General features: G+C 31.3%; 1 protein-coding gene across 21 annotated transcripts in view; it reads right to left on the bottom strand.

Moving 5' to 3' along the window:
- Positions 1–26,338, bottom strand: part of LOC145276852 (aryl hydrocarbon receptor nuclear translocator homolog) — a 281,732-nt gene that overhangs the window by 111,307 nt on the left and 144,087 nt on the right. For all 21 annotated transcript variants that reach the window (XM_080128232.1, XM_080128240.1, XM_080128225.1 and 18 more), the window contains one exon: positions 17,099–17,256. In XM_080128232.1, coding sequence (XP_079984358.1) covers positions 17,099–17,256 — 158 coding nt within the window. The remainder of the gene's footprint in view (positions 1–17,098; positions 17,257–26,338) is intronic.

Raw genomic sequence — 26,338 nt, 5'->3', positions numbered from 1 at the left:
TTAAGGTTCTTGTGCAGTATAGGTCCGATTTGATAATTTTTAAGGTCCTAGTGCAGTATAGGTCCGATTTGAAAAACAATTGAGAAAGCTTGTGCAGTATAGATCCGATTTGGAATATTTTAAGGTGCTTGTGCAGTATAGGTTCGATTTGGAAAATTTTGAAAGTGCTTGTGCAGTATAGGTCGGATTTTACAATTTTGAATGTCCTTGTGCAGTATAAGTCCGATTAGACAATTTTGGAGGTACTTGTGCAGTGTAGGTCCGATTTGAAAAATTTTAAGGTGCTTGTGCAGTATAGGTCCGATCTGAAAATTTTGAAGGTGCTTGTGCTGTATAGGTCCGATTTGGAAAATGTTAAGGTACTTGTGCAGTATAGGTCTGATTTTACAATTTTGTAGGCGCTTGTGCAGTATAGGTCCGATGTGGAAAATTTTGAAGGTGGCTGTGCAGTATAGGTCAGATTTGGAAAATTTTTAAGGGGCTTGTACAGTATAGGTCCGGTTTGAAAAATTTTGAAGGTACTTGTGCAGTATAGGTCCGATTTGACAATTTGGAAGGTACTTGTGCAGTATAAGTCCGATTTGAAAAATTTTGATGGTACTTGTGCAGTATAGGTCCGATTTGATAATTTTGATGGTGCTTGTGCAGTATAGCTCCTATTTGACAATTTTGAAGGTGCTTGTGCAGTATAGGTCTGATTTGAAAAATTTTATGGGCTTGTGCAGTATAGGTCCGATTTAACAATTTTGAAGGCGCTTGTGCAGTATAGGTCCGATTTGCAAAATTTTGAAGGTGCTTCTGTTGTATAGGTCCGATTTGACGATTTTGAAGGTCTTGTGCAGTATGGGTCGGACTTGACAATTTTGAAGGTGCTTCTGCACTACAGGTTCAATTTGACAATTTCGAAGATGGGTTACTACTTGGGAATACCAAATGCTTTATGTAGATCACCCAAGTAAAGCAACATTGTCTTGGTCATTATCAGATGGGTGACTACTTGAGAATACCAAATGCTTTTTGTAGTTCATCAAAGTTCAGCAACATTGTCTTTGTCATTATCGGATGGGTGACTACTTGGGAATAAAGAATTATTATGTGTATCACTAAAGTTAAGCAACATGGAGTTTGGTCATTATATTATGGCTGACTACTTGGGAATACCAAATGCTTTATGAGGATCATCAAAGTTAAGCAACATGGAGTCTGGCCATTATCAGATCGGTGACTACTTGGGAATACCAAATGCTTTATGTAGATAACCAAAGTTAAGCAATATTGTCTTGGTCATTATTGGATTGGTGAAAACTTGGGAATACTAAATGATTTGTATAAATCACCAAAGTTAAGCAACATTCTCTTGGTCATTATCAGATGGGTAACTACTTGGAAATACCAAATGTTTTATGTATATACCTAAAGTTAAGCAACATATAGCTGTGTCCTTATCAGATGGGTGACTACTTGGGAATACAAAATGCTTTAAGTAGATCACAAAAGTTAAGCAACATGGAGTCTTATCATTATCAGATGGGTGACTATTTGGGAATATCAAATGCTTTATGTAAATCAACAAAGTTAAGCAACATGGAGTCTGCTCATAATCAGATGGGTGACTACTTGGGAATACAAAATGCTTTATGTAGATCACCAAAGTTAAGCAACAATGAGGTTGGTCATTCTATGATGGGTGATGACTTGGGATTACCAAATGATTTATGCAGATCACTAAAATTAAGCAACATGGAGTCTGATCATTATCAGATGGGTGACCACTTTGTTATATCAAATGTTTTATGTAGATCAACAAAGTTAAGCAACATGTAGCCTGGTCATTACCAGATGGGTTACTACTTGGAAATACCCAATGCTGTATGTACCTATTTACAATGCCTCCCCACGGGACAGAGTTAGACACCAGGGTTGTTTTTTAACGTGGAGAAAAGGTACAAAAATAAAAATTGTCTCAGTCGTGAAGGATTTCTTCTCCACTGAAAGAGAACGAGAAATGGAAGTGCCGCATCTGAAGAACAGATACTACACTTTTATCTTGGTCAAAAGGCCAAAAATAATGCTGTATGTAGATCAACAAAGTTAAGCAATATGGAGTCTGGTCATAATCAGATGAGTAACTACTTGGGAATGCAAAATGCTTTCTGTCGATCAACAAAGTTAAGCAACATTGTCTTGGTCATTAAGTGGCTACTTGGGAATACAAAATGCTTTATGTAGATAACCAAAGTTAAGCAACAATGAGGTTGGTCATTCTAAGATGGGTGACGACTTGGCATTACCGAATGATTTATGTGGATCACTAAAGTTAAGCAACAATGAGTCTGGCTATTATCAGATGGGTGACTACTTGGGAATACAAAATGCATTATGTAGATCACCAAAGTTAAGCAACAATGAGGTTGGTCATTCTAAGATGGGTGACGACTTGGGATTACCAAATGATTTATGCAGATCACTAAAGTTAAGCAACATGGAGTCTGGTCATAATCAGATGGGTTACTAATTGGGAATACAAAATGCTTTATGTAGATCGATGTAACAAAGTTATTAATTTAGTAAGAGGAAGGGGATTATGTGGGTTAAATCATGTAAAATGATGGTCAAAATCATTAATATATCCAAGAATTATGAAAAATGATGAAATGTAATTTATTTTATTGGTGTGTTTGTAATGAAATAACCAGCCGAGACAGTGTCTCAAAGTTATTAGTTTAGTAAGAGGAAGGGGATTATGTGGGTTAAATCAAGAAAAATAATTGTAGGAATTATAGTAACATATCCAAGAATTATGAAAAATGATGAAATGGGAGTTATTTGATTGGTGTGTTTGTAATGAAATAATCAGCCACACAATGTCTGAAAGTTATGATTTTTGTAAGAGGCGTGGGATTATTTGGGTTAAATCAAGAAAAATGATTGTCGAAATTAGTAACATATCCAAGAATTATGAAAAACGGTGAAATATGAGTTATTAGATTGGTGTGTATGGAATGAAATAACCAACCAGATAACGTCTTAATTTTTTTTGTAAGTGGAAGGGGATTTTGTGGGTTAAATCATGAAAAATGATTGTCGAAATTAGTAACATATTCAAGAATTATGAAATAAAAGTTTTTTGATTTGTGTGTTATAATGAAACAAACAGCCCAGATAAAGTCTCAAATTTATTATTTTAGAAAGAGGGGGTGTATCATGTGGGTAAATCATAAAAAATGATTGTCGAAATTAGTAACATATCCAAGAATTATGAAAAATTATGAAATTTGTGTTATTTGATTGGTGTGTTCGTAATGAAATAGACAGCTCAGATTATGTATCAAAGTTATTATTTTAGTAAGAGCGGGGCTATACTTTGGGTTAAATCAAGAAAAATTATTGTTGAAATTAGTAACACATCCAAGAATTATGAAAATGATGAAATATTAGTTATTTGATTGGTTTGTGTGTAATGAAATAACCAGCCAGACAATGTCTCAAAGTTATTACTTTAGTAAGAGGAGGAGGATTATGTGGGTTATTTTATAAAAAATTACTATCGACATTAGTAACGTATCCAAGAATTATGAAAAATGATGAAATGGGAGTTATTTGATTGGTGTGTTTGTAATGAAAGAACTAACCAGACAATGTCTCAAATTTATTATTTTAGTAAGAGATGTGGGATAATGTTGGTTAACTCATGAAACATGATTGTCGAAATTAGTAACATATCCAAGAATTATGAAAAGTGTTGAAATGTGAGTTATTTGATTAGTGTATTTGTAATGAAATCACCAGCCAGACAATGTCTCAAGGTTGATATTTTAGTAAGAGAGGTGGTTAAATCATTAAAAATGATTGTCGAAATTAGTAACATATCCAAGAATTATGAAAAATGATGAAATGTGATTTATTTTATTGGTGTGTACGTAATAAAATAAACAGCCCAGACAATGTATCAAAGTTATTACTTTAGTACGAGGGGGGATAATGTGAATTCAATCATGAAAATAATTGTCAAAATTAGTAAAATATCCAAGAATTGTGAAAAATGATTACATGTGAAATGTATCAAAGTTATTATTTTAGTAAGAGTGGGAAGATATGTGGGTTTAATTATGAAAATGATTGTGGAAATTTGTAACATATCCAAGAATTATGGGATTCAACGACATACGCCCACATATATACTTATAGATTACCCGGAATTCTCTGGAATTGAATGAGATACATGCAAATACATGCAAGCAGAATACACGGGCGCCTGAGATCCAATGAGATAGATGCAAATATATATTAGCAGAATACCTGGCGTTGCCTTGGATTGAATTAGATTGATTGAAATATATACTAACAGAATACCTTGCGGCGCCCAGGATTTCATTGGATTGATTGAGATATATACTAGCAGAACATCTGGCGTTGCCCGGGATCGAATGAAATAGGTTAGAATATATATTAGCAAAATACCTGGCGTTGCTTGGGATGTGATGAAATAGGTGGAAATATATATTAGAAGAATACCCTGCATCGCCCCGTATTGAATGAGATTGGTGGAAATATATAGGATTTAATAATGCAGGTGCAGATAAATACTAACAGAATACCTGGCATCGCCTGGGATTAAATGATATAGGTACAAATACAGAATAGACAAATACTTGGCGTCGCCCGGGATTGTATTAGATAGCTGCACTTATACAAAAGCAGAATATCCAGCATTACTTAAGCTTGCACGAGATACATGAGATAACTTATTGGCAATATCCCCGGCGTCGCCCGGGATTTAAGGAGATTGATGGAAATATATATAAGCAAAATTCCTGGTGTTGCCCGGGATTGAATGAGATAGGGGTAAATATATATTAGCAGAATAATCAGTGTCGCCCTGGATTAAATGAGGGTGGTGAAATATAAAGTTTGTACCGAAAATGACTTAAACAATTTTCTATCTCAAAATTACTTCATTTGTGAAGTCGATTCCAGATATGGTTTAAACATATTAATGATCTCAAAATTAAATACATATATATTGTTGGTTGTCTATGAAAGTTTCCTAGGCCAGTTTCTATAGGGGGTGATCTATATTTGTTAAAATGTTTTATGTACTCATCCGGGAATGTTATGATGGTTGTAATAGTAGGTAGAAAGAAGCATGATTATGTTAATTTTAAACGTGCTCTTGAGTTTTCTTTTGGGGGTTAAGTTGGAGAAAGTAATGTCCGTTTTGGGGTAAAAAAAAAGTTTGTGAAATTGTTTCATATATGTATTTAAATGACCCGTCTTAGTGTAGGTAAAATTATTTAAATATGTGTTGTATATTCACCGTCCTTGCAAAGGTAAAATTATTTCATATACATGCTGTAAATTATCTACCCTAGGTAAGATAACATTATATCATACGTCTAATACCTGTCCTAGGTAGGTAAAATATTGCTCGAAATGGCAAATGATACATAGACATTTAAAATTTCTTACTCCTAAGAATTACAAATATATTCAAAATCAAATTCAATTTTCTCATTGTTTATACGGTCCTGAGCTACTTTCTGAAAATTGTTTCAGTTTTCTTAAAATTATGGTAGCCTTGGTGGTAAGAGAAATTATTTAACACGTTGTACAATACCTGCCGATAGTATGTGAAATTGTTTCATGTATGTATTTTAATTACCCGTCTTAGTGTAGGTAAAATTATTTTAAATGTGTGTTGCATATTACCCATCCCCGCAAAGGAAACATTATTTCATAGATATGGTATAAATTACTTATCCTAGATAAGGTACAATTATTTGATACGTGTGATATGTATAATACCCGTCCTAGGGTAGGTAAAATATTCATTTGCTCGAAAAAGCTAATGATACATAGACATTAAAAATTCCTCTATCCGAAGAATAACAAATATGTTAAAAATCAACTTCAATTTTCTCATTGTTTATACGGTCCCAAGCAATGCCGGGTAGCTCCGCTAGTCTATGTCTGTATATATAAAAGGAAAAATGTGTGTGACCATTTTTTTCACACACGCTCCTGGGGGGAAGGGGAGGGTACCGATCGCTTAGAACTGTTTATATAGCCCCTAGATAATAATATCTAGGATTTAGGAACTCGGGTCGCCTCTAGATTTATTTACGTCGACTTTTATGAGAGTCGCGCGATTTCGCTCTGTGCGCTGTTTGTCCTGCTTTTTAGTATAAATAAAGTGAAACTAAATTCAAACGGACGTGTTCTCGGCATTGCGCCGGCAAAAGTCCAGAAGCAATCAGCTTTGATCAATGTGAAGCCAAACTCCTCTTATATCAGACAATTGCTATTCAATCTGGACAACGGGGAGCTGGTTTCCCCCTCCCCAACATCTGTTGGGGAAAAAAACCCAAACGCTGCCTCGCAACAAAAGTTAACTGCGTGACTTCTATTTGACCTCATTAATTAGGTCAAATACAAGTAGCAGAGTTAACTTTTATTGCGCCCACCTGTTTTTAATAATTAAATAAATAAATTCAAATGTGTTTCTGTTGTATGTTGCGGTGGCCCAGTGGTTAACGTCGCACGTTTTTTTTTTTCACACTAAAATTTCCAACTTTGCCTCAAGGATTCGGGTTCGATCCTCATAAACTCACCTACCAAAACTTTTTATTGTATTTTATTCCCCCCCCCCCCCCGGAGTTTTTATTTACCCAAAACCGCACACACCTCAAAACACCCAGGCATCACCGGATACTCCCTGCTAGTGTAATATAAAAGGCAAAATGGGCGCGAGCGTTTATGTATATCCACGAAAGGCTTTTTGTATCGGGCTTCTCGTGTCAGATTCCGTGAGAAGTTTTTGCATACTTCCCAGATCATAATATCTCACATTCGCAAACGGATATTTTCGCTATCTTTTTTTGATTAAGTTAAACAAAATTCCCATTGTGCCGTCATCTCCAGTGTTCTGTAATTGGTCCTTGTTCAATATAGGAGGAACCCTTCATACTGAGACGATTAATATTCATTTGGATACTGCCAGAGTATTTGGGGGAGCTAGTTATCCCGCCACATTAAAAATGACCTTGTGTCTAATTTGATTTTGTGTGAGGCTTAAAAGCAACACCATTTCAGCAATGACTACATTTAATTTGAATGCTTTACACTTCTGGTCGTGTCATGGAGTAGCGGTGAGACGTCAGGTTTTCTTTCACTTTCTTTTCCATCTTCGTGTCACGGATTCGAGCCTGCCTGCCTACTACGACATTTTTTTTTTCTTTTGCTCAACACACACTTCCAAACACCCGGGCAACGCCAGGCAGCAAGGTTAGTCTATATATATATATATATATATATATATATATATATATATATATATATATATATATATATAAAAAACAAAATGTGTGTGTTTGTATGTCTCACAAAAACTTTCGACAGAGGCGATGGATCCTCATGAGATCAGTACCGTTTTAACGCTTGATCCTTTGGACGACAAACTGCCTACTGTTGCTTGCCCCCCCCTTACCATTCTTTTTTTTCTTTTTTTTTTTAAATTTGAACTTTGTAATACAATAGCAATGCAACATTATAAAATCTTTTTAAAAAGTAGAATACATCCCTGAATACTGAAGCAATGTTTCCAATCCCATGTGCCTCTTTTGAGGGAATTAGTTTTCCCCACATTTAAAACAATAGTGTCTAACTGTTCTCATGGGGAGGCAAGTAAATAACTATTATTTTTAAAAAATTATTTTCAGTTTTGTTTTGTTTTTTGTTTTTTAATAACATTGCATAAAGTTTTTTTTTCTTTTAATAATATTGCATAAAGTTTTTTTCTTTTAATAATATTGCATAAAGTTTTTTTTTCTTTTAATAATATGGCATAAAGTTTTTTTTCTTTCATTAATATTGCATAAAGTTTTTTTTTCTTTTAATAATATTGCATAAAGTTTTTTTTCTTTCATTAATATTGCATAAAGTTTTTTTTTCTTTTAATAATATTGCATAAAGTTTCTTTTCTTTTAATAATATTGCATAAAGTTTTTTTTCCTTTTAATAATATTGCATAAAGTTTTTTTTCTTTTAATAATATTGCATAAAGTTTTTTTTCTTTCATTAATATTGCATAAAGTTTTTTTTTCTTTTAATAATATTGCATAAAGTTTTTTTTCTTTCATTAATATTGCATAAAGTTTCTTTTCTTTTAATAATATTGCATAAAGTTTTTTTTCTTTTAATAATATGGCATAAAGTTTTTTTTCTTTTAATAATATTGCATAGTTTTTTTTTCTTTTAATAATATTGCATAAAGTTTTTTTTCTTTTAATAATATTGCATAAAGTTTTTTTTCTTTTAATAATATTGCATAAAGTTTTTTTTTCTTTTAATAATATTGCATAAAGTTTTTTTTCTTTTAATAATATTGCATAAAGTTTTTTTTCTTTTAATAATATTGCATAAAGTTTTTTTCTTTTAATAATATTGCATAAAGTTTTTTTTCTTTTAATAATATGGCATAAATTTTTTTTTCTTTTAATAATATGGCATAGTTTTTTTTTCTTTTAATAATATGGCATAAATTTTTTTTTTCTTTTAATAATATAGCATAGGTTTTTTTTCTTTTAATAATATGGCATAAAGTTTTTTTTCTTTTAATAATATGGCATAAAGTTTTTTTCTTTTAATAATATGGCATAAAGTTTTTTTTTCTTTTAATAATATGGCATAAAGTTTTTTTTTCTTTTAATAATATGGCATAAAGTTTTTTTTTCTTTTAATAATATTGCATAAAGTTTTTTTTCTTTTAATAATATTGCATAAAGTTTTTTTTTTCTTTTAATAATATTGCATAAAGTTTTTTTTTCTTTTAATAATATGGCATAAAGTTTTTTTTCTTTTAATAATATTGCATAAAGTTTTTTTTCTTTTAATAATATTGCATAAAGTTTTTTTTTTCTTTTAATAATATGGCATAAAGTTTTTTTTTTCTTTTAATAATATTGCATAAAGTTTTTTTTTTCTTTTAATAATATGGCATAAAGTTTTTTTTTTCTTTTAATAATATTGCATAAAGTTTTTTTTTTCTTTTAATAATATTGCATAAAGTTTTTGGTGAAAGTGGACTGGGGGGGACCACTGGAATATTTACCTTTAAGAAGTCATTTTTTTAATATCCAACTGTTTACAGCTCCAGTTGGTCTGCTGCTTAAAAAAAAAAACATTTAATAGTGTCGCAGACTAGAATTATGAGTTAAACGGACACATGCATTAGCTCATGGTTACGAGTATAGTAATGTCTGCCCACCATTTTTTTTTTGCCTGTCGTCTGGTGAAGTGGATGCGAATGCGCAGAAATTGTCAGTGATTGTAGCAGATGATTTCTTTTTCTTCAGTTTCAGCATTTACTGCAAACAAAAACACCACGCGAAATTAAACCCTAAAAAATTTTCTTACTCTTTTCTGTGCAAAAAAAAGTTTTTTTTTCATACATTTATCTCTTTATACAGTTCTTTATACATTCATTTCTTTCCATTATTTTTTTTTTTTTTTTAATTTTTTTTTTTATTTCTGTAAAAAGTTATTTTAACATTTTCTTCGAGTGCTAAAAAAGATGAATACCAATACTGTGGACTCCTGCTACGGTTGTAGCAACAAATATTTCGACACAGTAAAGGCATTTCACAAAGAAGACACGAGCAGGCAATTTTTGCGAAAAAAAATGGTGTTTTGCCGACAAGCGTTACTTGTTCGCAATGTAAAAATGAGTGTTGGTTTCGAGAAGGTAAGCGAATCTGGAGGTGCACGCACTACACAAAAGTGGGGAAAAAAAAAAGAAAATATTGCGATTTTACTGTCGCCGAAACCACAGGAACATTCATTGCTCGGATGCCAGCGTGGAAAGTAATAATATTCGTCAATCATTTTTTAAGCACTTTGTGGAATTATCGGACAGTACGCGAAAATCTGGACATTTCGCGCCACTCCTCAGTTGATTGGCGGTCCTTCTGTTCTGAGGTCTGTGAGGACTGGCTTAACAACCAGGAACCCATTAGAGGCGACGAGATAGCTGTCGAAATCGACGAAACCCTTATTGTGCACCGAAAGTATAATAGAGGAAGGATGGCTAGTCAGATATGGCTTTTCGGTAGAATTGAAAGAATTTCAAAAAAAAGTTTCGTCGTCGTGTTGACTGGCCCAGATGAAAAACAGGACGCCAAAACTGATTCCGTTGGTGCACAAGTTTATCCTTCCGGGCTCAATAATTTTCAGTGATTGTTGGAACCGGCATATACTAACCTCAACCGGCATTTTCCACACTACACCATTAACCACTCAGAAAATTTTGTGGACCCTCAGGATCCTAGCATCCACACACAAAATGTAGAAGGAATCTGGCTAGATGTAAAACAGTGGATTAAGGATTTGAGCAGAATTTATGCAGCAATACCTAGCCAGGTATTTATTTATAAGGAGTGAGACAGACAAGACGAAACTTTTGCATAAATATTTTTTACAGGCTGCTGCATTGTACAAACACAAATTGGAACTTTGAGAGATTTCTTGTTAAAAAAAAAAAAAAAAAATCTTCCTTCCCTGAAATAAAAACAATAAACCTTCCTTGGAAAAACAAAAAAAATAATAAATAATATTAACCTCAACTTTTTCATCCTTGTTAAGAACAAAACATTTTTTTTCTGTGTTAAAAAAAACAAAAAAAAAAAAAAAAAAAAGAAGAAAAAGAAGGGGGGGTATTAACCTAAACCCTTTCTTGGAAAAATAAATAAATAAAAGTCTGTACAAAAAAAAAAAAAAAATGCAGTTGTCGTTTTTTCTTCTTTTTTTAGTCGGAGGTGGGGGATGGGGGGGGCATGCGCAGTGTGTTACCGGCTGTCTTGCATGGTAAGAAACATGGTGGCCATTAAAATATTACCCGAAAGCATTGTTTTGTTTTTTTTGTGTTATTATTGTACATAATTCTAGTCTGCGACACTATTAAATGTTTTTTTTTAAAGCAGCAGACCCGACTGGAGCTGTAAACAGTTGGATATTAAAAAAACAATGACTTCTTAAAGGTAAATATTCTGGTGGTCCCCCAGTTCACTTTTCTTTTAATAATATTGCATAAAGTTTTTTTTTTCTTTTTAATAATATTGCATAAAGTTCGTTTTATGATAATACGACTGATTCATTTCTCAAAAGTCAATGTTCACTGCTTGTCCAACCTGCAAAGGGTGTTTATTCCGAAAGTTGTGGAGAGGTTTAAAATAATAAAAATGCTTTTTGGAATTACCAACCTAAACCTCCCCATGTTAAAAATGTTTTTCGGAATAAACGCTGCTAACTTTCTCATGTTAAGAATGAAATAAACACTCTTTGCAGATTGGACAAGCAGCGCACATTGATTTAAAAACAAAAAAAAAAAAAAGCAAAGAAATCATTTTTAAAAAGTTTTTTCAAACATTTTTTACATTTATATTATCGACTACTGCTAGTTTTCTTTGTTTTTTTAAAATTAAACTGGAATAAAAAGGTTCAAACTAAATCTTAAATAAACCGAAGTGACTTTTATCTTTAACTTTGAGTTTTTTAACACAAACTTTGAAATGATAATTTATAACAAAATTTGAAATATCTCGCAACGCAAAAATATTAGGTTGATGCAAAAACAATGTTGTTTTTTTGACTTTAAGTTAAATGTAAAAAAAAAAAATGACATTATTTTTACACCAACCTAATAGTTGTATTTTTATTTTGTTTACTTAAGAGAGAATATTTAAAAAAAAAATAGTTTACTTTTTGGTATGAAACTAAAAAGATATTTGCCAAAAATAGCCTCAACTGAAACCTGAGTAAATTCGTTTTATTGTTTATTTTAATAATACAAGATTGTTTTTTTGCGCTAACAAACTGAGTAAATCACCAGTGTCGAAGTTGCTTTAACTAATTAAACCCTTAATGACTGAGAATTTTCTAATACAGTGTGTCAAATAATTGTTTCAAGTTTTAACAATTTAATTAGATGTACATAAAATTGTGTTTAATTTTTAGTCATGCATAATTAGTAAAACCAAGGCACAACTAAACTAAAACAAAGATTTTTAAACAAAAACAAAAAAATGAATAAAAGCAGCACACAGAATTGGAAAAAATAATATTAAAAAAATTTTTTTGTGAATACTTTTTATATGAATCTCAAAATATATTTGCCAAAAATAATCTCTCGATTGAAATTTGTGAGTAAATTAATTTTAACGTTTTTTTTTAATAATACAACAGATTTTTGCAATATTTTGTGCTGACAAACCCAGTAGCAAGTTCATGTAAAAGTTGCTTTAATAGTAAAACAGCAGCAAGAGCAAATAATCATAAATAATTAGTCGTACAACCCTCTTATGTATGATCATAACCCGGCACGACTAAATTGTCTGATGCAGTTGCTGCTGATTCAAGCAACTTTACACATGGTTTCTATATGACAATCATCAGGAGCCGTCATAAAGAAATCGGGAATAAGTTGATTGCACATATTTAGGAAAACCGAATATTTTGCAAGGTATTTGTTGTAGAGTTTGGAAAGGACAGAGGCAAGTTCAGCAGAGCATATCTTTTTTTTTTTAACGATAGCAAAGATAAGATCTGGTCGATATGCTTTGGAGATGTTAAAGCTTTTCACAATATCCACGGTGTGGCAAGGGATGATGATCAGAAAGTGTAACTTTTGTCTATAGGTGAACCACTAGGCAAGGAGTTTGGCCTTATGCATTGCTGTGCAAGTGACATCATAGTGGTTGGATAGATGGGAAATTTCTGAGCATTTCTGTACATTGTTTGAACAACCTTCATCAACCGCTCGTTTGCGTCTAATTTATGCAAAGCCCACAAGACAACATTTCTTAGCTTTTGTCAAAAGCTTTTTCAAATCCACAAAATGCAGGTTTTCCTTACCAAGGTACTACTCTTGAATTTGTCTCAGGATAAGTATAGAACCAATACTACTTTGGCCAGACATAAAAACAACTGCATTTCATCTATGCTTAACTTCCAATTTATTACTCAATTATTTTTTCAATCACTTTCAAGATCTAATCCATCAACTTTAAGATTGTCATTACTTACTATTGAGAGCTCTTCCTTGTAACAGTTCACAATTATACTAAGATCAATATCTTTTGAGAAAACCTCTTTTATGGTCTAGTTTGTCATGTGATCATCTCAATGCCTATTTCACTTGCAGCCTTCAACTTTTTGAAACAATACAAGAGAATCCTGTACCCTTCTTTATCTTACAGCTTCCCAGACCATGTCTTTCTCAATTCTTATAGCTGTAACTTTTATATTTTCTTGATTCTATGAAAACTCAGCATTCAATAATCTCTTATAACATTTCCAAACATCCCTCTTGTCCTGTTCATTTATTGCTAGCATCCCATTGTTATTTAGAATGCAATTCTTTTCAACAGAATCTATATTTGTCTTTGTTATCTATTTAGCTATCTTGAATATTTTGACTTTGTTCTGGTCATCCCTTTGTAGTATATCTGGAAACCATTGTGTGTGCATATATATACAGTGGTATCTTGGTACTCAACCATAATTCATTCCAGATGTTTGTTTGAACACCAAAATGTTTGACAACCGAAACGATATTTTCTCTTTAAATTAAGTGAAATAGAATTGGTTCCAGAGTTTAAAAGTCCCTCCTTATTTGTAAACTTTGCAGTTAATTGCACTGCCATTTCATATTCCTTTGCAAGCACCGACACACGTATTCTTCTTTCAAATTTCTCTATCAATTCCTTTTTAAATCCGATCATCATTCATACAGTTTTCCATTTTGCACTCACTTTGCTGTCTTTATTTCTCTTTTCTTTCTTTTTATCCAATGATAAAAGAATGTCCATTTCTTTGTTTCTAAAGTCTTTACACACCGCTAAAAAGATTATTTGAACAACAAAGTTTTTTTTTTTTTGTGCAGTTAATTACTGCCGTCCTATTGACGTTTACTGACCTTTTTTTTACTTTTTAGACACCTCAAGGTCCTTTGTGTTCTCCCTCCTCACAAAAAAAGGATTGACCAATTGAATTGCGTGGTTCTGGTGCCACACTGGTGTGCCAAAAATAACTCAGACACCATCTAGACTGTCGAAGGGGTTGTGATGACGCTGTTCTAACTATAACTCTCGTCACAAAGTTCAAGTTCGCGTGGTGATGTCGTCTGAATGGAGTTGGGTCGTCATACTACACTTGAAAAGTAACACAACCAGTATGAATTACGTTTCATTGAAGAACACTGCTGCTTGTTTAAATTCGAAGTGAAGCCAGTGGTTCAAACTCCAAAATTTTGTTCAACTACCGAAACATGAAAATCTCCAACTGATTATATATATATATATATATATATATATATATATACAGTCCTGGTCAAAATCATAAGACCACTTAAGAAAGTAAGCATTTATGCATAATATCAAATTTTTAATCAAACAAATGGGTGAAACCATTGTCAAAAGGGAAAATATGATGGAAAAAAATGAAATCTGCTTCATTCGAAACCTTAACCCTGATCTAATAATTATTTTTTAAAAAACAAACATTTTCACCTGGTCAAAATGATAAGACCACTTTAATAAAATTGGCTAGTTTTGAAAAAATGAATACGAAAAGCTTTCTATGTTACTAAAAGCAACTTGTTCGTGGATAAAAGACATCTTACTAAATTATAAATGGCAAAAGGGAAACCATTATCAGTTTGAGAGAGGAAGGATCTTTGAGCTTAATAGGAGTGGACTCTCCCATAGATTCATTGCAAATGAAGTGAATCGTAGCAAAACGGTCATTACAAGTTTTTTAAGAAATCCAGATCAATATGGGCACAAAAAGAGTCCAGGTCGACCAAAAAAAAATAACCCCATCACTGGATCGCCATATCAGAAGAAGTTTAAAAAAAAAAACTCCAGTATGAGCTCAATCGATTGAAAAGCCAAACAGCAGCAGAATGTAGTCCTAAAACCATCAGAAGGCATCTGAAAATGAAGGGTTTCAATCATTTAAAGTGACTGCAGAAACCACATCTTCTTGAATAGCACAAAACTGACTGACTTAAATATGCCGCCAAATACCACTTGGGATGAAGAGAAGTGGGAAAATGTAATTTTCTCCGATGAGAAAAAGTTTAATCTAGAGGGTCCAGATGGATTTCAACACTATTGGCATAATAAAAATTTGCCCAAAGAGACTTTTTCAATTCGGCATAGTGGAGGAGGGTCTTTAATGACCTGGGGTGCTTTCTTGTCAACTGGGACCTTAAAGTTGGGACCCTAAAGTAGTGAAAGGCTGGCAAACATCAATGAAGTACATTTCAATGCTTGAAAATGCTTCTATCAGGACTGAAGGTCCACGTCTGTGTGGAAGAAATTGGATTTTCCAGCAAGACAACGCTGCGATACACACTTCTCAACAAGCACGAGAATACTTTTCTTCAAATAATATAGAATTGTTAGATCATCCAGCATGTTCTCCGGACCTGAATCCCATTGAAAATCTTTGGGGATGGATGTTCAAGGATGAAACCCAGTATGATTCGATAAAGGAACTTTCTGATTCAGTTTTCAGTACATGGGATAAAATTCCTTTGCAACTAATAAAAAACTTAAGTCGCATGCATGCCGAAGGGAATTTTTTAAGTAATTCGTAATAATGGAGGCTATACTAAATACTGACCTTTTTTAGTAATTTATAATTGCCTTTTGTTAGATAAATTATCAGTGGTCTTATGATTTTGACCAGGTGAAAATGTTTGTTTTTTAAAAAATGATTATTAGATCAGGGTTAAGGTTTCGAATGAAGCAGATTTAATTTTTTTCTATCATATTTTCCCTTTTGACAATGGTTTCAACCATTTGTTTGATTAAAAATTCGATAATATGCGTGAACGCTTACTTTCTTAAGTGGTCTTATGATTTTGACCAGGGCTGTATATATATATATATATATATATATACCCACACCCACACCCACAAACTTTAAGTCAGTCGGATTTTCAAAGTCAGAACTTAATAGCAATATATCCAACATCAATATTTTATTCTTATAAGTCGATAGATCTGCATTTTCTTTCTACCCTGTTCTTTATGGGAAAATAATGTATTACGTTTTGATTTCTTTGACAAAATAGTTACTCTGTTGAGGTAGCAGGTGCAGTTTACAGGAGAACGCCAAAGAAAATATGAGAGGAAGTGATAAGGATAACCTAAGGAAAAAGAGTGATAAATAAAGATCTGGTCAAAAATAGGTTAGTTTGGAAGTCAATTTCTAAAAGCTATTCAACACATGCCAGAATATTAAATGAATGTTAATCTAAAACTGCAGATTCAAAATCCGGAATCCAGTAACTATGAATCATAACAATTAATGTCTATTGCTTTGTCAATTCAGAGATTTCACTAGTTGAGCTACTGCTATTAAGATTTTCAAAACTTTAAGGACGTTGTCTTATATTGCAAATGTTGTTAATTTAAGGTGTTAGAGTTTTTCTTTGTAGTTAAAATAATTGATGATGCAGCACATTTTATGAGCACAATATAATGAATTTCATAGTTTAATGTTTTAGGATTGCCACAATCATTAATTACTATATTCTGAAGAGACAAACTACATTTGTTGAACAGTTCACTAAAAACATCAATACAGTTTTTTTTTTATTTTTTTATTTTTATTTCTGTCCTTCCTGGTCTTCAGTCGATTGTACAATACTAATCACTTGACAAATTACCATCAAATTTAATACTATCATAGAATATTTAAGTCACTCCACTTCTCCACATCTTATACTATGTTCTATCTTCACTACAGTCTCATCGACAAGTACACATCCACCTTCAAACATTTTCTATACCACATGATCAAACTAAAAAAAAAAAACTATCATTAGCAATCATGCTATATAACCTGCTGCACCTAGAAAATTATAATAGTATATTTAACTACCAAGTAATAATCAACACTTAATTTAGATTTCAGCATTAAAAAAATCATCCAAAACTCTCAATTGTTATATTAATCATTTCAATAAAGGATATGTGTTGCGTGGAGAGAAATATGATGAATGAAATCGACATGATATAAAAAAAATATTAACCTCTTAATGTTTTCATGTGTGATACTGCCATCCTCAGTATTGTCAGTTTGTCAGGTTTGCGAGCTAATGTGCTACATGTAGGAACCATGTCACACAGCTCATTTATATAGGCAGTCATCTTGTTGCGGCGGCGTCTTTCAATTTCACAATGGCTTTCTCTGAAATTTAAAAAAAAGAAAAAGTTTTTTTTAAATTTTATATTCAATTTTAGGTTTGACTTTCTAGAGAAATACATTTCAAAATTGTAAAATATCTGACAAAGAAATAAAAAGACGACTTGAAATAACTCCAATAATGAATGAAAGCACTTTCTTATAACCATGTTCTATTCTTATTATGCATCAGAAAATGATTAAAAGACAAGGTTTTTTCTGATATGTAATGCAGTTGGTTTATGTTTAATGGTAAATCAACCATTTTGGGAATTATTTAATGCCAAAACAATACTTTTTGTAGAAAGGTCATTGTATATGATTAGTTTAACAAAAGTTGCCATTTTATTCATAGCAGGATATCACAAAAAGATTTTTAAGTGCACAAATAAATACAATAGATCTGAGAGGATTTGAACTCAGAATAGTAGATTTCATAGTCTGAATTAATTTTCTTTTTGTCATTTCACTCCAAACAAGGCATAGTGCCATTTTGACATAAGGGACTACTATTTGGGACCAAAATTACAGGAATACTATGTAGGGAGTTTAGCAGCAAGATGTCTGTCTACATTACACTTGAACTTCTGCATGTTAATACAGTCAGGGAAGCAGGGAACTGGGAGGGAATTCTGAAGTAATAGTTTGAGGGAAGAAACTATTTGAGTAGAGGGTTTCCAGCATTTAGAGATCTCTACAGTGTAGGGGTGGGATTTTGCTGCTTGTCAGGTTAGTCTGGGATATCTCTGTTGAGAGGATACAAATGTTTTGAGTTTATATCGGAGCAGATTTCATTAAAATACTTGTAATACAAGCACAGAAATACAACATTTTCATGATGGGACAAATTATATTTTGGCATCCATTACACAAGCTACAAAACATAGAATATAAAAATAGTTTTTTTCTTTTAAGCATGGTATCTTGTTTTTTTATTCTTTTACAAATGTTAAAATGAAATAAAATTAACATGAAATTGCATTTGAAAAAAATAAAAAACGTAATAAATAATCAATTTTTTAATATAAACAAACATGCAATGAAACAAAATACACAAGTTTTTAATTTAATTTAATGTGTTAGAAAAATACACAAGTTTTTAATTTAATTTAATGTGTTAGAAAAATACACAAGTTTTTGTTTAAAATGAAATTTTAACAGTTCTATACATATCCTTTTTTGTTTATTTAGAAACAACACGCTCTATATTTACCTAACTATTTCTACTTACATATATACAGATGGTTGTGTTAAAGGAACAGTTTTACACTTTCTTACTATACCTAAAGTATTTTTTATCTTTTGTTGGAATTTGCATCGTCGGGAGTTGCTTTTCAACGTTTTTTTTCTTCTTTTTTTTAAATCATGAGTGACAAGCCAAATAAAGGCAGTTTCAGTTTTCAGTGATTTTTTTTTATGTGAAAGGAAAGACATGTTGCATTTGTCTCTGATTCAAAGGATCTTTTCCTGCCTTATTCCTGCAGAAAGCATTCTCGGAAACTCATGCTTTCTGTAGATGAATCCCCACTGTGGGGAGTTTGAATTAATTGCCATTTGAGAACTTGCAAAAGAAATTATATTTCTGTCATGGACTTTCAACCAATACGGTGATATAAAAATCGCTATTCTCCCAAATTCTTTATTTGCCTCAGTCAAGAATGATGGGTTATTAGACAAGGCGTCTACCAGCCCTGCAGGCATGAAAATTTTGTATCTTCAAGGGTCTTTCATCTCTGCATTTTCTTCACATTTTCTACATGATGTCATTCTCATCTTCGTTGCTGTTTTACTACATTTCAACTGTTGTACTCTCCAATATTCTTCATGTGCTGTTAGCAATTTAAAACTGACTACTGAAGAAGGTCAATATAGTAAAATGGATTAAACGTTTTTGAACATAACCACCAAAACGTGTCAAACATTCAGAAACATGTAAATAATATAGCAATCTTATTTTAGAAATCGCATAAAATAGAATAACTTAAAGAAATCATTAGAATATTATAAACATATGAGTTTTTATGCAAGTAAAAAAAAGTGCTTTATCATATTCGCTTTAGAATTATTTCTTTAAGAAAATAAATGTTGAAATGTTATTTTGTAAAGAGAAATACTGAAAACACATTAAGCAACAAAAACGATGTTAAATAACCAGATATTAATTTATAATCATTCATTAAAATAACTAATGAAAATGTAGCTTAGGTGTAAAATAGAAATAAAAAGGACAAAGACAATTACAACAGGAAATAAAATAAAAGCAATTCATGAAAGCTTTGCAATGGAAAATGCACAGCAGAGATAACTTTCACACTAAGTATTAATGTTAATTTAACATTGTTTAAATAATTTAATACAATGCAAAGTAAAGTATGAGATTATATTTTTAAATTGAAATTATGTAGACAAAACTGATATATTGTAAACAGTAAGAAAAAAATCAGATTTGTCATTTTTTTTTTTTTTTTTTGAAATACAGTAATTGAAATTTGGAGTCTGATTTTTTTTTCAGTCAACTCTCTATATATATATATATATATATATATATATATATATATATATATATATATATACACACACAAATATTTTTTTTTTTTTTGTTGCAGGAGTCAAATGTTTCTAAAGCGGTTCAGAGAAATTATTTTATTAATGCAAATCATTTTTTTAGCCAACTTCCCATCTTTGGTTGTAAACAGGATATAGCAAAAATTTATATAAAAATCATTTTTGATAAAATAAAAAAAAAATTAACTTGTAAAAACTAAAAAAATCGTTTTCCTTAGAAGAAATAATTTGCAGCAACTTTTAGTTGCTGCAAATTATTTCTTCTAAGGAAAACGAAATAAGTTGCTTTAATTAAGCTATTATTAAAATAAAACTTATGTATAAAACAGTTTTAAGATGATGGCATGAAGTGAGTAGAAATGAAAAATGTAATAGCAAAAGAAAGTTCTACAAGCAGAGAAAGAAAAACATTTGAAGCAACATTTTAAATATCTGGAAATAATGACTCATAAAAAATATGACCATTATTTTAAATTTGTCTCAAGTTCAAACTATTTTTAATGATTTAATATGAGGATAGAGCAACTTACAATAGAAAAAGCAAAAGCAGCAGCAGGGCTAGAGTTACAAAATATTTAATGTTTAAGATTTTATTTATTAAATAATATTAAGTATTATTCCTTTGACATCTCTTATTTAAGCCTACAATATATTTCAATTTTTAATGAGAAAAGAAAAAGTATATATACATAATTAGCTAAAAATTTAGTAAAATATATACTAGAACTTTGATGTTATCATGTTTGCTTGTCATTGTAAAAATTTCATCTGAAATGGAATGATGTAAACAAATAAAAGAGAAAGGGAAAAAGAGGAATGAGTAGGGAGACAAGTGGGGAGGGGAGAAAGATTTCTGTTAAATATTGAGCTAAGCAGAATCAAACAAAGAGAAATAAAGCAAGATAAATGTACAAAAAAATGTAAATAATAGTTTCTTATCCTTGTAAAAATATTTGTGATATATTACTTAAAGTTTTTTCATAAATATTTGGAAGTTTCCATACATATTTAATCTATATATCTATAAAAGTGAAATTGTCTGTGTGTGTACATTTCCCTACCAAATTACTCTGTCAATTTTCAGTCTACAGACTCGAGATTTGATATAAGGGGAAATCTTTTTAATCAGTTTTCGGCCAGAAATTTGGCTGTCAAGGGGTCAAAGTTCAACGATTTGACCTTTGAAAACTCTACCAAACTCCTCCGTCAATTTTTGGTCTAAAGACTTGAAATTTTAGATGTAGGTTCCTTGAACATGGATCAAACTCTTTAACTTGATTTGAGCCCAAAACAATAAATTTTAAGGGGTCAAAGTTAAAAAAAAAAAATTGACCTCGCAGCCAATTTTGAGTCTAAACATTTGAACTTTTACATAAAGTGTATTTAGACATAGGGCAAGCTTTTTAATCGGTTTTGGGCCAAAAATTTGGCTACCAAGGGGTCAAAGTTCAAAACATTTGGTCTTTGCGGTTTCTAACAAACTATCCAGCAAATTTTGGGTCTAAACATTTGAAATTTTACATAAAGGATATTCAGACATGCAGCAAGCTGTTTAATCAGTTTTGAGGCGAAAATTTAGCTGCGAAGAGGTCAAAGTTGAAAGAGTTGACCTTTGTAGACTCTATTAAACTCTACGCCAATTTTGGGTCTAAACACTTGAAATTTTAGATGTAGGTTACCTGGACATTAGCCAAACTTTTTAATATATATATATATATATATATATATATACACACATACATAAAGTTATAAACAGTACATAGGGCCCGAGCAAAGCTGGGCTAAACTGCTAGTAATACATATAACAAATATTTACCTAACGGTTAGTCTAGTAATATTTACTTATGGTTGATCTATTATAGAATAGAAATCAAATTCTTAAATATTTATCAGTTTACCATTATTTCAAAATTTGTCCTGTTTATTTAAAAGAAAAATAAATTATATTTTTTATTTACCCCATTATCACAAGAGGTTACTATGGATTAGAGGTTATATCTATAGGGGAATCCCAAGTGGGGAGTTAGATAGTAAGATGTTTTTTCACAACATAATTTAAATTTTTGTATGTTGATGTAGTACGGAAAACTAGGAATGGAGGGAATTTCAGAAGCTAGCAGTTTGAGGAAAGAAACTATTAGAGTAAAAATCATTGAGCATCTGGGAACATCTACATTGCTAGGTGTAAGGGATAAGGACTGGAACTTGATATACAGTATGAGACCAATTAGATTAGAGGCTTTTTTTTTTTTAACCCTGTTTAAAAAGGAAAGATTAGTGATTGGTGCATCAGCCTCAAAATACTCCATGCATCGATGAATGGTGGCTTTGTAGAGATATAAGATACTGGCAGCTATGCAGAAACCCACTACCCTTGTAGCAGCTTCAGCAGTATTTTTTATGTATTTGTTCCAATTCATGTTACCTGTGAATGTTAGAGTTTGAATATTGGACTCTTGTGTAAGGTGTTATTAGCCATTGCAATCGGTGGTTGAAAAGGTTCCGTATAACTGTTAAAAGAAGTAACTTTGTTTTAGTAGTATTAAATGTTACTCTTCATTTATGATTCCATTCCACGACAGACTAGAGGTTATTTTCTAAGGATTCAACCATTGCCTTGGATATGTGTGCATCTATTTTGCCCATATATCAAGAATAGAGCATGGTGTCATCAGCAAATATACCAACCTCAGACCCAATTTCATTAAAGAAGTTGTTTATGAAAATCAGAAATAACAGACATTCAAAGATTGACCCCTGGGGCACACCACATTAATGTCATGTTATTTAGAACAACCTAGATCTTTATTTTGCCTAAGAAAGATCTGATTATATTAAATATTCATCTAGTAATACTGGACAAAGTAATTTTCATGAGAACACATTCATGCCAGACCTTTATCGAAGATTTGGATATATCAAGCACTACTGCTCTAGCTTCACCCATCTTTTTCAGTGTATGATACATGTGTTCAGAGATGAACACTGTAGAATTAGCTTGCCTGTTGGTCAGAAAAAAACAAACTTGATTTAACAACTTTCAAAAATGTTTTGGATAAAGAACAATCAATATTTATCTCTTGACTCATATTAACTTAGAAGAGTGAAAGATACAGATCTTTAAAGAATGTACTAAACTTTTAATACATGTTTCTAAATAGTTTTTATTGCAAACCACTTGAGAAAGTATTCTAACCACATGACTAAATATAAAATTGGTATAAAAGGCATTCTGAGTGATAACAGAAGTAGGCAATCACTTCAACAGAACAACAATTAATCGATACAAGATGTTCAAAAGCAGTAGAAGCTGAATAGAAAAGTTCTGAAGTAACTGAGCAGTTGTGAATAGAAGGAAGTCACCGGAAACAGGTAAATAATACAGATATTTGACAGTTTACATTAAAATCATCTGCCTAATACAAATCGCAGCTCATAATAATAAAAAATTAATTAAAAAGACAAAATTTGATGAATTTGAAGAAAAGAGCCTGCCATAAAACTATAAATCCAACAATGCCATGCTTACCAATAAATTTGTTAACTGATTAACTGTGTAAAAGTGATTTTCAAGAATGTATATACAACTTCAGTCAAACGATGATTTTCGGATTCTATTAGAATTACAGTGAACATTTTATGGGTAATAAGCAACATTTTATGGGAAATCTACTGGAAAATAGTTTATTAATCCTAACAGATATTGCATTTGGTAATCATACTGTTAATAAACGCAGACTAAAACTTATGGGAAGCAAGAGTCAGTAAAAGAACCGTGTTGCTTGCACGTCAAATCGTAAAAAAATATAGCGAATGATGTATGTTTCATTTATTTTTGTGTAAAAAGTTTAGTGTTCAACAGTAGAAATTTGAACTATAATCTCTATATTAATAAAACAATCAGATAAGGTAGTGTGTGTGTTTCTTGCCTGTAGGTTTCTTTTTATTTACAAATATTTATTGAAATAAAAAAGTGAAATATAAATAACACAAATTTTTAAAAAAACATTCTATTGAAATCATAAATATAACTATATTTTGAAATACTTTTTTTTTAATTAATGACAGGAAAATGCAACAAAAGAAAAAGTTTCAATTTCAATTGTATAAACCATTATTTGTTAAAATGATTAATGAAAAATAATGAAAACTTAAAGAAATTAAGACATTTTTATAACTAAAATGTAAAAATGGACTTGATTCATAAAGTAAATAAAAGTTAACTGAAAATGGCAACAATTTGTGCGTCCATTTTTTGATCCTAATTGCTAGTTTGATGTGATTGTGGTTAGGGTTAGCTGACGATCAAGGATTCAAAAGTTTTAATCTTCTCTATAAATGCTTGACGGTTGTTTTCTGTAATTGTGTTCTTGACTATGTCCTATGTTCTACGACTATTTCTAGGCTAATGGTGTACTTGTTGGAATAATAACTAATGCATTGCCTTCAAGTGCATAAAAATGAAGCACAGATAAATATGCACTATTTATTTAAACTTGCAGAAGTTCTGTATACTTCGAACAATTGATTATTGTTCTAGGAGGGAAAAAATAGAAGTCAGTAACTCAGAGTCAAAAATGATATGGCTTGGTTGGAATTATAACTTTTTAAATAAATCTCTTGCCATAGTCATAGAGTAGATTCATTAAAAAAAAATCAATGTTTAGCAAATGGATTTCATAACAGTTGTTTAAATAAGACAAAAAAAAATGCAAACAACAAGCTTAGAGGCCCAAAACTACTATAATTAAAACATCTCAATTTGAATGGAACATGGAAAGTTACAAATCGTGTCAATGTTATGGAATAGTACTACAAATATAGTTTAATTAAGTAGAATTTTTTTGTTTTGTTTTTTTTTTCAAACAGAATTTTTTAGCAAACTGCAAAGTACATGCTAAAATATATAATTTAGTTCTGAGATTAAGTTAAGTTTTAATTGTTCAAAATCGCCATAATTAACCTTTCCTAAAGCCACTAAAGAGGATATATATATATATAGAGAGAGATATTCTGGAAAAAAAAAACCAAAACAATCTTATATCTACAAATTATTGCACAAATCATGCATAAATGATGAAAAAGAACATCTAGATAATCTTAAATCAATGCCAAAAAAGATGAATAGATATTAATATCTCTCTCTCTCTCTCTCTCTATATATATATATATATATATATATCCTCTTCAACTATATATATTTAATATCTAAATTCATTTTTTAATAAAAATTTGATTTACCATTATTCCACTATTGATTCATGAACTGTGATATATCTGAGAAATAGTTATTGATATCATTCATGAACTGTGATATATCTGAGAAATAGTTATTGATATCATTCATGAACTGTGATATATCTGAGAAATAGTTATTGATATCATTCATGAACTGTGATATATCTGAGAAATAGTTATTGATATCATTCATGAACTGTGATATATCTGAGAAATAGTTATTGATATCATTCATGAACTGTGATATATCTGAGAAATAGTTATTGATATCATTCATGAACTGTGATATATCTGAGAAATAGTCCTGAAATAATTAAAAATAATAAATCTTTCCTGCTTCATTATTCTTATGAATTAAAAGTAAAGAGAACTATAATTTTGCTATATTTACAACCTTATGTAAATTACTTAGAAAGAGAGAGCCAAAACAATCTTATATCTACAAATTATTGCACAAATCATGCATAAATGATGAAAAAGAACATCATCCTGGGCCTAATTCTCTTCTTGATCTACATCAATGATCTCCCAAATCACATCCTTACATCATTTGTAGACATTTATGCTAATGACACTACCATCTATGGTAACACTTCCAAGGCCGTAAATGACCAGGTTCTCTTGGATTCTCTCTCCTCTGATCTTAATCACGTGGTGCAATGGGGACAGAGGTGGGTGGGTAATTTTAATACATCTAAAATCAAGCTTCTATGGTTATATCATCAATGCTCTGATCCCCATCTGGCATCAATTGAAATGTATAGCTCTTGTCTTGGGGAAGGGGGGGGGGCTTCATGTTTTGACAAGTTTCTAGGTCTGACCTTTACCCCTGATCTGAGACAGAACATGTACATCAAATCTGTTGCCAAGATTGCTGGAAAAATGGTGGGATCGTTCTACCACTCCAGTAGATATCTCACTTCTGATGCCATTCTCTAACTGTACAAGAGCCATGTACATCCAAGGATGGAGTACTTGCTGTCACATCTGGGTAGAAGCTACACAAAGCAGCTTATCCTACCTTGACAGAGTTCGAAATAGACTTCATAGCTTAATGGGGGATGCCCTTATCTCTTTCCTACAGAGGAGACGTTGTGAGCCTGTCTCTGCTTTATCGTTATTTTCATGGCAAGTGCTCATCTGAGGTCTAATCTATGGTCGCCCCTTGCCTGACTTTCATGAAAAACACTTGCCTAGCTATTAAAAATTTCCACTCTTTATCTGTGCCTAAACCTAAACGTAGATTCTATGAACAAAGCTTCTCTCTTAGATTGTCACGCCTGTT

The sequence above is a fragment of the Euprymna scolopes genome, chromosome 5 (assembly GCF_053919585.1).
Source record: "Euprymna scolopes isolate OS-2025 chromosome 5, ASM5391958v1, whole genome shotgun sequence".
Taxonomy (NCBI): Eukaryota; Metazoa; Mollusca; class Cephalopoda; order Sepiida; family Sepiolidae; genus Euprymna; species Euprymna scolopes.
Note: the sequence above shows the minus strand (reverse complement) of the source record. Positions and strands in the feature narration are given on the sequence as shown.